Below are 15,007 nucleotides of genomic sequence, written 5' to 3' on the forward strand. Positions count from 1 at the left end.
GATTAAATGTTTTCCACAAAAGAACAGGAAAAATACATAATTGGGAGGGGGGGTCTGCGAACAGTTTACACGCGGATAATGAGCCGTGAAAATGCGGGTTCCGCTATATAACGGGCGAATGGCCCGTGGCTCCTCCCCCTCGGGGAACGTCACAAGTGCGAGCCAATCAGACGGCGTGTTTACGCGGCGCTTTTAAAAGCCCACCAAGGCAGTCCAACTTCACTTGTCCGCTAGTTTTCCAAGCTTCTGCGACCTCACCGCCGCCGCCTTGCTTCCTTCCGCTGCGCGTTCTCGCCCTACGCACACGATGATCGCGCTGGCGCTCCTTTGCGCGTTGCTCGCCCCCGCCGACGCCTCGTCGCTCTATAAGCGCGCCGCCGTCGGCTGTCCGGAAACGTGCGACCCGTCCCGGTGCCCGCCGCCCCCCTCGCCCGCCGAGTGCCCGGCCGGGGTGGCGCCGGACGCTTGCGGCTGCTGCCGGGCTTGTGCGGCCGACGAGGGCGAGCCGTGCGGCGGAGACGAACGCCGCTGCGGCGACGGTCTGACTTGCGTGACGAGCGACGGCGTGGCACCCACGAGCACCCTGCGGCGCCGGGCCACGGCGGGAGTGTGCGCGTGCGCCAGCTCCGAGCCCGCATGCGGCAGCGACGGGGTCACCTACGCCGACGTCTGCCGGCTCCGACGCGAGAGCGTCCGCGCAGTCCGGGCCGGGCGGCCGCCCGTCATCCCCATCCAGAGAGGCGCGTGCGGGCATGGTAAGTTGCAGTGGGCGTCGAAGCGGAAGTGCTCGGAACCGGGTGTATGCGGGGGCGTGGGGGCCTTCATGAATGTCCATTGCACGTTTCTGGCTAATTACTTGCATTTGATGTTGACATTTTGACATTTTAAGTCTCGACCTAAATTGCAGCCTTTCGGCAGCACTTTGCCGGGATAATAGCCAGACTAGTCTGAAAAGTTGCTTATTCAAGAAACAAAAGTGCTGAGTGGGCCTCCGTGCGCTCAGACGAATCTTGTCATTCCTCCTGGAATGTTCCACATTGTGGGAATGATACTCGGTCACCGTGGCAACAGAGTGTTGTCACCTCACAAGCCAAGAGTGAGTCAAGCCAGCGGCTGTCAAATTGAGGTCGGCGAGGGTCCGTAAACCGCGGCTAGCAGTAACCCCAAATTCATCTGCAATAAACCGTGACGTGGTGTGAGTTCGACAGTATCTCCCGACGGCACATCATGGAACCGGCAGGCCGATAAAACAAAAAGTACTAAAGCGAGGACTTCTTCTCCAAATAAATCTTGTGATGTAAATTCGATCTCCCTACTTGAGAAAATCTGCATCTCATTCCAAAAGCTTCGTCTTTGCAATGGATTGCGACGGGCCGGCAGTTGTTTTGTGGACAGAACTTTGGAGCCTCGGAGAAGGTCTGGAACGCGTATGGTGCTATGACTCATCCCTGGAAGACGTCCAGTTGACTGCTTGAATGTGGGTCAGACGTTATTTAACCCAAATTGAAGCGGCTCAAAATATTTTTCTTTCCGGCTCTGTGTGCAGACAAGCTGGGATACGCCGTCAGCGCGGCAACGCTTGCGCGGTGACTCAGGCGGAATCTTTCCCAGTTGAGGCTCGTTTCTCCTCTGGCTGGGATCAGATAAACGGGATGATATTGTTGATCATCGCCGTCGGTTTTGGCTTCTCGACGTGAAAAGAAGGTGGCGGATAAGAGCGAACCGTTCAATGTCCTCAGTTGATCTCTTTTGAGTTTACAAGTCTGAGCACGCCCGCTTTTTCGCTACGCAACCAGCTGGGACTCCGTCACCCCATGGTTCGCGCTGGCCAATAAAAACAACGGGACTTTTGGAAAGTGGGTAAAAGTAACGTAGTGGCCAATCGAAATTAAGTTAAAAAAAAAGATAGATGACGAGCAACAGAAATGAAATAAACGTTGTTGGTTGCCAAGAAACATGAGGGTCAGTGGTGGCCCGTTAGAGCGGTGACCCTGAGAAAGTCCATTAAAGACACGCGGCCTTCGAGTGCGGTAACATGCTAGCCAAACGTGACCTCACTTTCTTTCCCTTTGCCATTGATACTCACTCAGCCATCGAGCCAGATCGTTTGTCGTGTCCAACATTTGAAACGACTCCCCCCCCCCCCATTGGGAGCGGCGCTGATGTTTCAGCACATCTGGAGCGTGAGCAAGCGCGGCGCTTATGTAAGACCAGACTTGACTCGCAGCCTTTTGGTTTTATTAGCGTGGCTCGTCGACACGCGTGGATGGACTCGAGCCTCGCACAGCGGCTCCACGGGCCCCCCAACCCCGAGCAAAATGAACCATTCGTGTACTCGGGGTGGGGCGGCCCAGTAGTCCAGTGGTTAGCACGTTGGCTTCACAGTGCAGAGGTACCGGGTTCGATTCCAGCACCGGCCTCCCTGTGTGGAGTTTGCATGTTCTCCCCGGGCCTGCGTGGGTTTTCTCCGGGTGCTCCGGTTTCCTCCCACATTCCAAAAATATGCATGGCAGGCTGATTGAACACTCTAAATTGTCCCTAGGTGTGAGTGTGAGCGTGGATGGTTGTTCGTCTCCGTGTGCCCTGTGATTGGCTGGCAACCGATTCAGGGTGTCCCCCGCCTGCTGCCCGAAGACAGCTGGGATAGGCTCCAGCACCCCCCGCGACCCTAGTGAGGATCAAGCGGCTCGGAAGATGAATGAATGAATGAATGAATGCACTCGGGGTCCATGAAATGAATGCTCTTCAAGGCCCCCTAGTGGCCACGGTGAGCCTCACGTTCGTTCCGCCCCAGCAGGTCAGAGGAACCCCGACAGTCTTCGCCTCAAGTACAACTTCATCGCCGACGTGGTGCAAAAGATCGCTCCGGCCGTCGTCCACATCGAACTTTACCGCAAGTACGACCATGAAGTCAGGCGTGAACGATTTCCAAACGCGTTGCAACCCTTATTGACCTTTCCGACCCGCAGGATGGTTTATTCCAAGCGGGAAGTGGTGGTGGCCAGCGGCTCGGGATTCGTCGTGTCGGAGGACGGACTCATCGTCACCAACGCCCACGTGGTGGCCAATAAGCATCGAGTGAAGGTCCGGCGGTTGACCTGTCGAAATCAAGTCGGCAACGGAAAGGTGACATTTGGTGTGGCGCCTGCAGGTGGAGCTGAAGAGCGGCGCCACGTTTGACGCCAAAATCTTGGACGTGGACGAGAAGGCCGACATCGCTCTCATCAAAATCAACGTCCACGTGAGTCAAAGTTCAAGGCAGAAATCAAATCACCAAAGATCAAATCGGCGATCCAGTTGGGGAAAGTAAATCTCAGACGGACGTCAAACGTGAAATCCAAAATGGGACAAAGCCGCGGTTGATTCCGAAGGAAGTCCGGGTGAAGTCAAATGCTTGCTTTGCGTTACAGAGCAAGCTGCCGGTTCTGCTGCTGGGCCGCTCGGCGGAGTTGCGCCCCGGCGAGTTTGTGGTCGCCATCGGCAGTCCCTTCTCGCTGCAGAACACCGTCACCACCGGCATCGTCAGCACCACGCAGCGGCAAGGCAAGGAGCTGGGCCTGCGCAACTCCGACATGGGCTACATCCAGACCGACGCCATCATCAACGTGAGCCGAACGCCGAGCGGCCGCAAATGCGCAACACCCCAAAACGTTTTGCCCCCCCCCCTCTGACTGAGTGCTTTTGTTTCTCCCGGCGACGGCAGTACGGCAACTCGGGAGGGCCGCTCGTCAATCTGGTGAGTGCCTCTGGATTGGGTAGACCGCAGGATGTGTGTTCCAACTACAGGGGGTGTCACACTTCTACCCTGCCCTGGTGAGGGGTGTTCAATCGAGTGTGTGGGTGTGCGTTGCAGGACGGCGAGGTGATCGGCATCAACACCCTCAAGGTCACGGCGGGGATCTCCTTTGCCATCCCGTCCGACAAAATCCGAGAGTTCCTGGCTGAGTCGCATGACCGCCAGGTCAAAGGTGACAAACATGATGTCTGCATATACAGCGTTTTTAATTATTTTTTTTGTCACGGTGTCCGAATGATCTTTTTCAACGCGTCTTTATTGTGATTAAAATCTGCTGTGATGAAATTTGCGGCGCCCTGAGGTGTGTGTGATCCGTGCTTTTGTTCGCTCAAGGGAGGAACAGCGGCAAGAAGAAGTACATTGGCATCAGGATGATGAGCCTCACGCCAACGTGAGCACTTGACACGCAAACGCACGTGAACACTCTGACGCTACTGATGTGGTGGTGGGGGGGGGGGGTTTGAGGAAAAGATTTGCAGAAAATCAAGTACGAGAACGAGGAATGTTCTCATCTGTCAATCAAGCCTTCGAGAATCATATTTTCCCATGAAAATCTGCCCAAATAAATCCAAATGTTCATTCCCATTGTTTTTTTTTTTTTCAGTCTCGCCAAGGAGCTGAAGGACAGACAGTCAGACTTCCCGGACGTCACCTCGGGCGCCTACGTCATCGAAGTCCTCAGCCGGACCCCCGCCGAGGCGTGAGTGCGCAAAAACAATCTCGCAGCACAGCCGCATTCAAAAACACAGATTTTTAATTGCGATGTATTTGTTTCTGCGGCGTATTCCCGAACCAGCGCCGGCCTGCGGGAGAGCGACGTGATCATCAGCATCAATGGCGAGCGCGTGACGTCGGCGGCCGACGTGAGCGCCGCCATCAGGCGTGACGACACGCTGCGGCTGGTGGTGAGGCGCGGCAACGAGGACGTCATCGTCTCCGTCGTGCCCGACGACGTCGCCCCGTGACGCGTCGGCGACGAGCCGCCGCTGCCACCGACAGCACTTCCGCCGGCCACCAATGAGGGGCGCTGCGGGCGGAACACCTGCTGAGTTTCGGGTGTTACGGACGTACGGACCAATGCTTGAGACCGTGCGTCACACGTGCACCTCAAAGACACTCGCGCGACCGGTTGCTACTTGTGTGTCCGTCAAGTGGTTTCGGTTGACTTGTTTTGAAGTTGTTTTTATGCGTATGACCATTTTTCTGGGAAAAAAAATAAAATTATTTTTAACATAATTCTTGTTGTGTTTTATATTGTTTGTTTTATTTTGTGATTGTCGTTTTTCTTGTGCCTTTGGGTGATTTTTTTAAAAGCCACACTGATTAAAACACAGGTTCAAAATAGAACATGATTATTTGTCACCTTCACAAGTGGAGCCGCCCTTGTGGCGCGGAGGACACATTGCGCTCTGCTGTGTCGCTAGCGTCAGAAACGGAACAGAACAGACACATAACAAGCGAGTCAAACTGGCTAGTTTATTGGTTGTGAATGTGCTTAGAGGGATTCAAGCAAACGGGAAGTTGCCCGGCGAGCCCAAGTAAAGCCACAGAACCATTCGGTGCCGAGGTTAGCTAAATTATGGTAAGCACGCAAAGCATGCTCCCTCCAAGCGTGTTCATTTCGTATTTCTGTCTCGATCAAGAAATGTCCGGTCAGTTCAGGTAGTGCTTGATATATTCCACATCTGTGTTGGTTACCGAGTGCAGTGTCGGTGCCGTCTCTTTGCTATTTGGACTCGTGGACTTTGGTCTCGGACGGGTCGGCGGGTGGCGGGGCTGCATGCGGCGCTTGCTGGAGTGCGGCGAGCAGCACTTTGTCCAGCTTGTGCTCCAGAGCGTCCAGGCGGCTGTCCACGTGCTCCTTTAGACGCCGCTCCATTTCCTCCAGGCGAGATTCCATGGACGCGTCCGCAGTCCTGACGGACAATAAGCAACAACCAAGTCCGATGTAAGTACACGTTGACGTTCTTTTACGTGTACAGTACCACTGCCAACCAGTGACGCTAAGCTAACAATGTTTTAAGAAACACTCGGTCGGTCCACTTGCTGACTTGGAAGAACATTCTTGGACATTCCCCGCTTTCCGTCTGAGGCCAAACTTAAAAATAAAACGTCAGCAAAAAGCCACGCTGATTGGCAAGCTTGACATTGGCAAAACTTTGTCACTTAGTGACCGCCACCAAAACTTTTTTGAGAGCCCGCAACAGATCTGGTTCCAGCTGCGGGACATTTGATGATGTATAACAAAACCTCACCCCTGAAAAAAAAAAAAAACAAGAACAAGAACTTGAAACAGATGTCGGAGTTGATGTGCCTCCAAAATGTTTTCACTTGTGCAACACATAATCCCGCACAAAGGCGGAAAAAGACAAGTCCAAACAGATGTGGTAAGGGATGAGCTCAGAACATAAAACGCAAATGTACACACCCACATGAGAAAATTATGTTGAACCGGGAAAAAAAGAACATCAAAATACTTGCATTAGTTGTTTACAAAAGTAGGTCAAAACAAAATCTTTGCGTCGAAGCTTCATGTTGTGTTTCAGGTGGGGGTCAAAGCACTACTTTTGTCTGAATGAAACTCCGCCACCGACGTCCATCCTTGAGACAAAAATGATGACAAAGCACTACTTTGTGTCTCTATGTAGCACCGTAATTCACTTCAACATAGTTCCTTGGAACTAAGATGCCACCAAAGTACTCCTTTTAGTGCTTTGGCGTAAGGGAAAAAAAAACTGGTGGTCAGCTGTATCAACATATAATGGACTGGTCGCCAAATGAGGTCAGCAGATAGATGACAAACACGTGAAAAGAAAAACAAGACTCACGGCTCGATTGTGGGTTGTTTTTTTTTTTTTTTTTGAAGAGCACGGTTCGATTTTGGACTTGAGTGGGGCGGCTGCGTCCGCTGTGCTTGCGTTTCTTCTCCCGTCCGTCCGTCCGAGTGGCGTCACGCTCGGCTGACTCGGCCGGGTGACAAAGATCACTTTGTGGTGCCGCGAGAAGGCACAACGAGATCTTTTGTCCGTTTGTCACGGAGGGGTTGGCGTTCCTGTCGCCATGGCACCCACCAGCAAAAATTCAGCTGGCGTTTATCCTGGCTGATTTTGGCTGAGAGGCCAGTAACACCCTGGACTGGTTGCTAGTTAATCACATGGCACGTACAGACAAACAAGGGACCACTTGCCAGTCAGACTGGATTGGTCGCCACTGCCAGTCAAATTGCAGGGAACATGGACAAGATATTATCTCTTTTAAAATCGTCAATAATTAAATACACAAAAGTCGAATTTTTGTTGTTGTTGTTGTAAAGTCCAACAAATACGAAAGCAACAAGTATTGCAAAAATAATCAAATGTTTGGCCTACAATTCATATCTTTGTTGTCAGTGAGTACGAAGCGAAGAAGTTATTTTCTCCATGAATATATTTTTGAGACAATTCGGCTAATAAATCGGAAAGTTTGTGTCCTGCCAAGTTTCAGAATCTGCGCCCCCAAAATTTATGTGCCTTACTGCGTGTTGTTCTGGTCCACTTTGAGTGGCGCCAGCTGAGCACAGATCTCGCGCAGCAAGTTGTCGGGCGAGACGCCGTCCATGCCGTCATCCTGGCCCCCCGACAGGAAGTGGCGCATCATCTGGGACAGCCGTACGTCCGACGGCGGCCCGTTTGGTGGCGCTTGCGCAGTGGGCCTGACAGAGTCTGATGGATGCTGTCAAAAGTCATAAAATAATGTTTTCATCTAATTACATTTCAAAAATGCGTGCTCCATACATTTGCGGCATGCCGTACCTGAAAGGCGGCGGCAGCTGCGGTCCCGACATTCGGCGGGGGGGCTAAGGTGGACAAGAGGCCCCCACCCATCAGGAGGGGCAGGAAACTGCTTTGGTTCTGGCAGGGACACTTTGTCATGAGCACAGCAGTACATCAGCCCATCCGCCATATTGCATGTGGCAGATCTGCCTCGTAAAAAGGGGCCTTTTGCAACAAGTGAGCTTGAACCGACCGACTTAGTGCCCGTATGTACCTTCTGCTGGAGGCGCAGCGTCTCCATGAGGTTTTGAGCCCCTGGCGAGAGGGTGCCGCCCATCTCGTCCACCAGACTCTGGACCTGGAGCAGGTCGATGGTGCCCGCAGCGCCACCGCCATCTTGGTGCGGGGTGCGCTGTGGCGGCCGCAGCGCCACCACCACGCCGCGTAGCAAGACGCTGCTTCGACCCGCCAGAGAGAGCAGCTGAGAGGGCGAACGGGATTTCAAGCCGTTAACACCGAGAAATATTACTACGGTATAGTGAAAATGTATATTGTCATCCAATCTTTCTATGGTACAACTCTATTGTATTTCCTATCCCAACTATGAAATGTGTGAATGCAAACAAAGCGAGTTTGCTTCAATCACCTTCACGTCACATGACGATGGCGCGTCATCCAGGCTTAGTTGCTTCCTGTAGAAAGGTCCTCTGCCCACAAAAAAAAAAAGATATGAAACCTATTTCTCAATATTTCTGCAATGACGTACGGCTTATTAATGACCTGTCACCATGCTGCACATCGTCCTGCTTGTGGCCCCGAACAGTTCCGCAATATTCCCCTGTGGGCAGGTACACCTCCATGGTCCGCGCCTCGCTGATTAGCGTCAGGCGGCCGATAGCGGCCAGCCCGGCGGGGACGCAGCTCAGCGTAACGACGCAGGGCTCGCCGTTGTCGCCGTCCGCTCGCTCCAACAGGACACCATCGCCCCTAAGAGACACGGGTGCATTCATTCACGTATCAAATGTCACAGTTGCATATTTACCACCACCGTGGCAGCCTGAAGTTCAGTTGGTTAAAGTTGTACAGCAGTACCTTACCTCAACTCATAACAAGCAGCAGAGTTACAATGAAAAATATAATTGTACGTATATATGTATCTGTACTTTATCCTCTGCAAAGAATGACTCATTGCGGCTGTCCTACCCAAGTGTCTGCCTCAGCTTCTGTTCTTCTTCACTGCTGTCGTCATCCGGCGCCGTGACGTTGACCATCAGCACCACGTCGGCCAAGCTGGTGCCTCCGCTTCGACACTGCCACGCCGTTCCCACCTTCACGTCCACTGTGACTCCAGATGCCACTTGGAGAAGACATCATCATCACCACCACATAACTGCCTTGCACAAATGACTTATCTCATGTGGTGTATTTTCTCAGGAAATCAACTCACTCAAAATTGTAATATTATTAAGTTACTGTGTTTGCCCTATATCCAATTCCAAATCTGCAAAAAAATATTGAGCCTTCTCCCGTTCACTATTGGGCAGCAGAAGATCCAGTGTAAGTGCAGCCAGCTGACATGTCTGCAATCTAGTGGTGAATGGTGATATTACAACTTAAAACAGTGGACGGGTCGCGAATCTAACGATAGACGGAACCGTCTGGAGGTCTTCGTGTCCCAGTCGGTACCGCCATGCAGATGACAACGAAGGGTGTTAAAGGGCGTCTATTCCTACCCGCCATGCCTGCCGCCTGCAACCGTTAATGACGCCGATGTGTCCTCTTCAGTCTTCGCATGTCTTCCGGCCCGTTCAACCATCAACCCACGCTATTACAATAGCTTATTCGTGGAAGATACATCAAATCAGAGAGTTTTCCGAGTGGCTTCTGGTCGAGCTCGGCATATAAGGGGTCACGATCTACTTCCGGGGGTTTTCGGCTGACGTAATAAAAAAGCGACTGGTTGTTATTGACTAGGTATCTCTGCTCCACGTGCTGACTTCTCAAATACAATACAATAACGTCGTTCCCGTGCGTTTTTCAACAATTTGCAACTCATGCAGTCCAACTGTTATGAGTCGTTGCCGAGTCACCAGACGACAAAGTGACAAAAATAGAATAGAAAGCGACTGGAGTTCAAGAATCGAGTCAAAACATCACAGACTGAGGTCGCTGAAGGCTTCTTTGAGCAGCCCCGACTTAACCCCACCATCATCTCTCGCTTCGGTAAAGTAACTTTTTTTCCCCCATTTTATTCGCATTCAACATGACCAACATGTCGCTGCCGTTCTAGCGTCACCCCGGGATGGACTTCAGTGAATGCTACCAGGACACTGTGTCCACCGTGGCCGCCGCTGCCCGCGTAGGGGACATGAGGCTCCTGAGGTCCTTCATTCGCCAGGGCCGCAAAGTCGACCTTGTGGACAACCGGGGCTGGAGGGCCATCCACGAGGCGGCCGCCGCCGGCAGGGTGGACTGCCTTAAGGAGATCCTCTCTGCGGCCGCCAGGACGGGTAAACGCAACCGCAGCCTTGTCGCTCCACTGTGTGATTAAGAGCTTCAAAGTCGAATTGATTGACACTAAGCCACAATTATGAAAGATGGCCACAATTACTGGATGGTCTTACGAGTGACGACAAGGAGCGCAGACAATTCCAAGCACCGGTATAATCCTCAAAATGAAACGAGTAGTTTCTGTGCTGGTTATCCCCCGTGTGCAGCCGGCTCGACGGCGGGCTTCCAGGCGTACGTCAACTCGGCCACCCACGAGGGCGAGTCGGCCTGCTTCCTGGCGGCGAGAAGCGGCCACCTGGTCGCCGTCCGCGTCCTCCTCAAAGCCAGAGCCGACATCGACCAGCTCACCAACGACCTATCGTGTCCTCTCTACGCAGGTAAAGCTGCATGTGTGTTGGCAAGGCGTGGGTGTGTTAAGCGTGTCTGCGCATGCATTCTGGTTGATGCCAGGCCCTTAAGTAACAATTGTTCTCTGACAGCGGTCAGCAACGGCCACAAGGATGTGGTGGAGCTCCTAATGGCCAAGGGGGCCCAATTGAATCGATCGCACACGGCCTCCTGCTGGACGTGCCTTCATCTGGCGGTCTATCAGGTCATCCCCGCGCACGCACACACTGGCACTTAGTTTGAATGTATTTATCTGTTTTGTTCAGTTCATCCAATCAGATTCAGGCAAACTTGACCACATTGGATTTTGGAAAAGGACACATGAGCGTACATATTCGCAGTAGCTCTAATTGTACTTCTTCGGACAACTGCACACTTTTCAATCTCCGCTTTGATGTACTTTGTGTGCTGCTTGCAGGATCGCGTGGACATCGTGCGATTGCTGGTACGGTCGGCCAACCTGGAGGCACCAGACGACTACAAGATAACGCCACTCTTCCTGGCGGCGCAGCACGGACGGCGGGAATGTCTCGAGGTCCTCGTCCGCGCCGGTAAGCTGGGTGGTCCATGTTGGGAGAGCCATCACTTCCTGTACGCTCTCTCGTGAGGTGCTGTTGTTGCAATGAGGGCAGGTTATCCCAAGGGTTTCCAAACTGTTGCTTCAGAGCAGGGGTGTCCAAACTTTTTGCCAAGGGGGCCAGATTTTATGTGGTAAAATGTCGGGGGGCCGACCTTGGCTGACATTCTTTACATTGAACAACAATATTGTTCAACAAATTTTAGTAAGCCAGTCTGTTTCACATTTCCATTTTTATTTTAATTTCAACAATCTTAAGAATTTCTTTTGGTTCATTTGAAACAGGAATTTGAAATATGACATATCAGTCAATATAAACACGGAGTGATGTCTTGTTAACTCGTGAGTGATGCCCTCTAGTGTCTAAATACTATTACTCATTTAGTGAATGCTATTACTCATTTAGCCACTAGAGGGAAGCAGTACTCTATAAAGCATCACTCCCCAGTCTACGAGACCTCAGTCAATGCAAGACGTGTTCCATTGCGCCCAACCTGCGGGCCAGACGGCACTGATTTTATGACGGGGGCCGAGGGCCGGATGAAATTCGACCGCGGGCCGGATTTGGCCCGCGGGCCGGACTTTGGACATGCCTGCTTCAGAGGGTTTTTTTTTTTTTCTGTTCAGGCGCCAACGTGAACGCGCAGGCGGTGGACCTGGCCTCTCCGCTCCTGCTGGCTTCTCAGGAGGGTCACCTGTCTTGTGTGGACTTCTTGTTGGAAAACGGTGCAGATGCTAACCTGGTGTGCAGCGAGGATTGGCCCCAGCTGCCCATCCACATCGCCGCAGACTTCGGCCACCTCAGGTAGGTATTATTTCCCAATGCCGACTTATAGGCCGGGTTGAGGTTGTTTCTAATGTAGTGTGTTTTTTTTGCACTGGTATTGTTTTGGCGTGTAACAGTATCCTGCGGCGGCTGCTGAGCGTCACGGAACGTGCGTGCGACCGCGGCGAGGGCCTGGTGAGCCCGCTCTACCTGGCCATTCAAAGCCGGCAGTTGCCCACCATGGAGCTGTTGCTCGCCGAAGGCTTTAGCCCCGACGCCCAGAACTGCGACAGCCTCCTGAACGTGCACTCGCCGCTCTCCTTCGCCTTAAAATGCAACAAAAGGCGAGCCAGCACCCGGGATGCACACCGCACCCCGCCCAAGATGTCATATGATGGTGGCATAATTTGCAAATAGATGAGCTTCTTCTTTTCAAGAAAGTAAAAAGTGCACGGCACTGATGCGGAGTCCTTAAAATACTCGAGTGTCACATGCGAGCCATTTGGCTTTTTCGCGTTTTCAGATATCCGCTGGTTGAGGAGCACACACTTGACAGCTAATTGGCCGGGTGTATCTGTGACGCGCTGCTTGTGCTCGCCCGCAGGGAGGCGGCCAGGATGCTGCTGGCGGCGGGAGCGACGCTGGGCCTGGACGAGTGGCATCTAGTGTTGACCCGTGACGACGCAGATGTACTGAAGCTGGTGCTGGAACACAGGTGAGCACCATCCATGCTTCAACCTCCTCCTGCTTCTTACTCCTCAAAAGTACAGCAGGGGGCGGGGCCACCGCCCCGGGCATCCGCAGCAATCACAGATTTTGCGTAAACAAAGCGTGCCTGCTGACTTGCAGGAGGCTTTACCCACCACGATTCTTGAGCGACGACTCGGCGGCGGACGGCCGTTCAAGCAAGACGCCGCTGAGGCCGCCGGAGTTCGAAGACATGGTGCAGGTGGCGCTGCAGCAGCCGGAGTTTGCCGGCAACTGGCTGCCGCCGCTCCTGAAGGCCGGACTGGAACCCGAGTTGCTGCTGCACTTCAACACGTGCGTCTCTCTCGCTTGCTGCTCGGTTTACTTTTCAGTACCCTTCACCTTCCATTTGCAAAGTGCGACAGCCTCAAAATTAGTCTTTTCCTTAGCATAGCAAATAGGACCGTCGCACTTCTTCAACTCCCGGGAATGTTTTTTTTTTCTTCTAAATGTGTTAAACGTTAACTGATCAACCCGTCAATGTTTTTTGATTCATCAAATGAATTTTTAAAAAGTAATTAGGTCAGTCCATTTTTCCATCCCCTTCTTTGTGCTTCCAGAATGAATGTGGCCAACAGCGAGATGGTCAATTTCCTGCTGCAGTTTGTCAACTGGTCAACGGTGCCCCCCTCTTTGAAAGCCATCCTGTGCCATAGACGGGCATTGAAGACGTGGCAACCATTCCCGCAATTTGGTAGCAACACAAAACATTCGGACTAATAAGGACAAATGGGAGAGCAGTGCAGTAGTTTGGTATCACTGAAATGATTTTGAATGCGGTCTCCTCCTCCGTGCAGACTCGGTCCCCGACCTGTCGCATCTGTGCCGGCTGCAGATCAGGAATTTAATGGGATCCGACGCGGTGATGAGACCAAATGTGGTGGGCAGGCTCCCCGTACCACCGTGCATCCACCGCTTCCTGCAGTTCGACGACGTCGTCTAGGAGACCCTTGAACATCTTGTGGTGGCGCACCTTGTTTCTGTAACCGTTCCGGAAGTTTCGTCTGCAGCAGCGACATTTAAGTGAAAAGTTGGTTGTTGTTGTTTTAAATAACAAATTCCAGTCGCGGAGATGACACTGTGAGGTTTAAATGGTGTTTATGTTCAATACGTTCGACGACGTCGCCTGGGAGACCCTTGAACATCTTGTGGTGGCGCACCTTGTTTCTGTAACTGTTCCGGAAGTTTCGTCTGCAGCAGCGACATTTAAGTGAAAAGAAAGTTGGTTGTTGTTGTTTTAAATAACAAATTCCAGTCACAGAGATGACACTGTGAGGTTTAAACGGTGTTTATGTTCAATACGTTCGACGACGTCGTCTAGGAGACCCTTGAACATCTTGTGGTGGCGCACCATTTTTCTGTAACCGTTCCGGAAGTTTCGTCTGCAGCAGCGACATTTAAGTGAAAAGAAAGTTGGTTGTTGTTGTTTTAAATAACAAATTCCAGTCACGGAGATGACACTGTGAGGTTTAAACGGTGTTTATGTTCAATACGTTCGACGACGTCGCCTGGGAGACTCTTGAACATCTTGTGGTGGCGCACCATGTTTCTGTAACCGTTCCGGAAGTTTCGTCTGCAGCAGCGACATTTAAGTGAAAAGAAAGTTGGTTGTTGTTGTTGTTTTAAATAACAAATTCCAGTCACAGAGATGACACTGTGAGGTTTAAATGGTGTTAATGTTCAATACGTTCGAATTATAGTTTGTTACAAATGTCTGCTGCTGTTTTGTTTCACTTGCAAAATAAAAACTGTTTCTGCAGCAAACCTCTGTCAATCATTCGAAATGGGAATTGTTTTGATCCAAGAATCAGAATCATCTTTATTGGCCAAGTATGTAGAAGACACTCAGGACGAAGAGGTGGCACGCTGATTTTTAAAATGGCGTCATTTACTGTCACTGCACATGGAAACAGCCGTGGTCTCCCCCCCCCCCCCCATGTTTGGGACGTAATTACTGCTTTAAATGACTATCCTAATGTGCATTCCAGGAAAGTGGTGTCAAATGTTTTTTGTTCGGGTTCATCGCAACACATTGGGACCTCCAGCAGACTTTGCTTAATAATGTCCTTGAATGATAGAAATGATTGAGACAATCAATAATAATGTCCTTGAATGATAGAAATGATTGAGACAAGCAATATGTTTATATTATATTTTGCCATTCACTTTCCCATTCACATTTTGCCATTCACATTTGCCAAAATTATATTTTGCCATTCACGCTCTGCGTCACCATGGGGAGCGACCATTGTTAAGTGACGTCAGATTGAAACTGGTCGGTGATGTCGGGGTTTTTTTCCTCTAACTTTGCGAGTTAAACTTAAACAATGGATAATGAGGTTATTGGCACCAAATATGCAGCAAATTGAAGGCTCTCTGAGGTTCAAATAAAGCCACCGATTAGTGAATTTTCCTCTTTTCTCATCGTTCTTTGTCGCGTTTATGACGTCAGAAGGGTTACATCGGACTCA

The 15,007-nt window shown here is 51.4% G+C and overlaps 3 protein-coding genes across 4 annotated transcripts; 2 read left to right on the plus strand and 1 right to left on the minus strand.

Annotated features, from left to right (window-relative positions):
• The first annotated feature begins 213 nt into the window (after nucleotides 1–213).
• On the plus strand, nucleotides 214–5,032 carry LOC127605098 (serine protease HTRA1B-like). Of its 2 annotated transcripts, none has more exons than XM_052072689.1 (10): nucleotides 214–755; nucleotides 2,795–2,897; nucleotides 2,970–3,084; nucleotides 3,152–3,241; nucleotides 3,411–3,605; nucleotides 3,704–3,736; nucleotides 3,854–3,968; nucleotides 4,130–4,187; nucleotides 4,401–4,496; nucleotides 4,593–5,032. In XM_052072689.1, exons 1-10 carry the CDS (start codon nucleotides 308–310, stop codon nucleotides 4,759–4,761), a joined length of 1,422 nt encoding a protein of 473 aa, XP_051928649.1. In that variant the 5' UTR covers nucleotides 214–307; the 3' UTR covers nucleotides 4,762–5,032. The 2 variants fall into 2 exon arrangements, with proteins under 2 accessions (XP_051928649.1, XP_051928650.1); XM_052072690.1 differs by having other exon boundaries at nucleotides 2,798–2,897.
• A 226-nt stretch (nucleotides 5,033–5,258) lies between these two features.
• On the minus strand, nucleotides 5,259–9,458 carry c7h10orf88 (chromosome 7 C10orf88 homolog). The gene is made up of 8 exons (XM_052072693.1): nucleotides 9,282–9,458; nucleotides 8,752–8,905; nucleotides 8,329–8,535; nucleotides 8,195–8,255; nucleotides 7,823–8,029; nucleotides 7,588–7,686; nucleotides 7,311–7,507; nucleotides 5,259–5,712 (listed from the first exon to the last, which is right to left on the minus strand). The coding sequence occupies exons 1-8, from the start codon at nucleotides 9,286–9,288 to the stop codon at nucleotides 5,523–5,525; spliced, it is 1,122 nt and encodes a 373-aa protein (XP_051928653.1). The 5' UTR covers nucleotides 9,289–9,458; the 3' UTR covers nucleotides 5,259–5,522.
• A 10-nt stretch (nucleotides 9,459–9,468) lies between these two features.
• Nucleotides 9,469–14,300, plus strand: asb3 (ankyrin repeat and SOCS box containing 3). Its single transcript, XM_052072694.1, has 12 exons — nucleotides 9,469–9,771; nucleotides 9,839–10,058; nucleotides 10,266–10,436; nucleotides 10,539–10,651; nucleotides 10,865–10,997; nucleotides 11,651–11,828; nucleotides 11,927–12,133; nucleotides 12,394–12,504; nucleotides 12,639–12,830; nucleotides 13,097–13,230; nucleotides 13,334–14,003; nucleotides 14,198–14,300. The coding sequence occupies exons 1-11, from the start codon at nucleotides 9,619–9,621 to the stop codon at nucleotides 13,477–13,479; spliced, it is 1,758 nt and encodes a 585-aa protein (XP_051928654.1). The 5' UTR covers nucleotides 9,469–9,618; the 3' UTR covers nucleotides 13,480–14,003; nucleotides 14,198–14,300.
• The last annotated feature ends 707 nt before the right edge of the window (nucleotides 14,301–15,007 follow it).

Source organism: Hippocampus zosterae, chromosome 7, assembly GCF_025434085.1.
Source record: "Hippocampus zosterae strain Florida chromosome 7, ASM2543408v3, whole genome shotgun sequence".
Lineage (NCBI taxonomy): Eukaryota > Metazoa > Chordata > Actinopteri > Syngnathiformes > Syngnathidae > Hippocampus > Hippocampus zosterae.

Coding starts and splice junctions, on each gene's coding strand:
- LOC127605098 (XM_052072689.1), top strand. CDS start 308: ATGATCGCGCTGGCGCTCCTTTGCGCGTTGCTCGCCCCCGCCGACGCC. Junction 756..2,794: donor GAGAGGCGCGTGCGGGCATG/GTAAGTTGCAGT, acceptor GTTCCGCCCCAG/CAGGTCAGAGGAACCCCGAC. Junction 3,969..4,129: donor GCATGACCGCCAGGTCAAAG/GTGACAAACATG, acceptor TGTTCGCTCAAG/GGAGGAACAGCGGCAAGAAG.
- c7h10orf88 (XM_052072693.1), bottom strand. Junction 8,030..8,194: donor CATCGTCATGTGACGTGAAG/GTGATTGAAGCA, acceptor TCGCCCTCTCAG/CTGCTCTCTCTGGCGGGTCG. Junction 7,508..7,587: donor CAGCTGCCGCCGCCTTTCAG/GTACGGCATGCC, acceptor GACTTTTGACAG/CATCCATCAGACTCTGTCAG.
- asb3 (XM_052072694.1), top strand. CDS start 9,619: ATGAGTCGTTGCCGAGTCACCAGACGACAAAGTGACAAAAATAGAATA. Junction 10,652..10,864: donor TTCATCTGGCGGTCTATCAG/GTCATCCCCGCG, acceptor TGCTGCTTGCAG/GATCGCGTGGACATCGTGCG. Junction 10,998..11,650: donor CGAGGTCCTCGTCCGCGCCG/GTAAGCTGGGTG, acceptor TTTTCTGTTCAG/GCGCCAACGTGAACGCGCAG.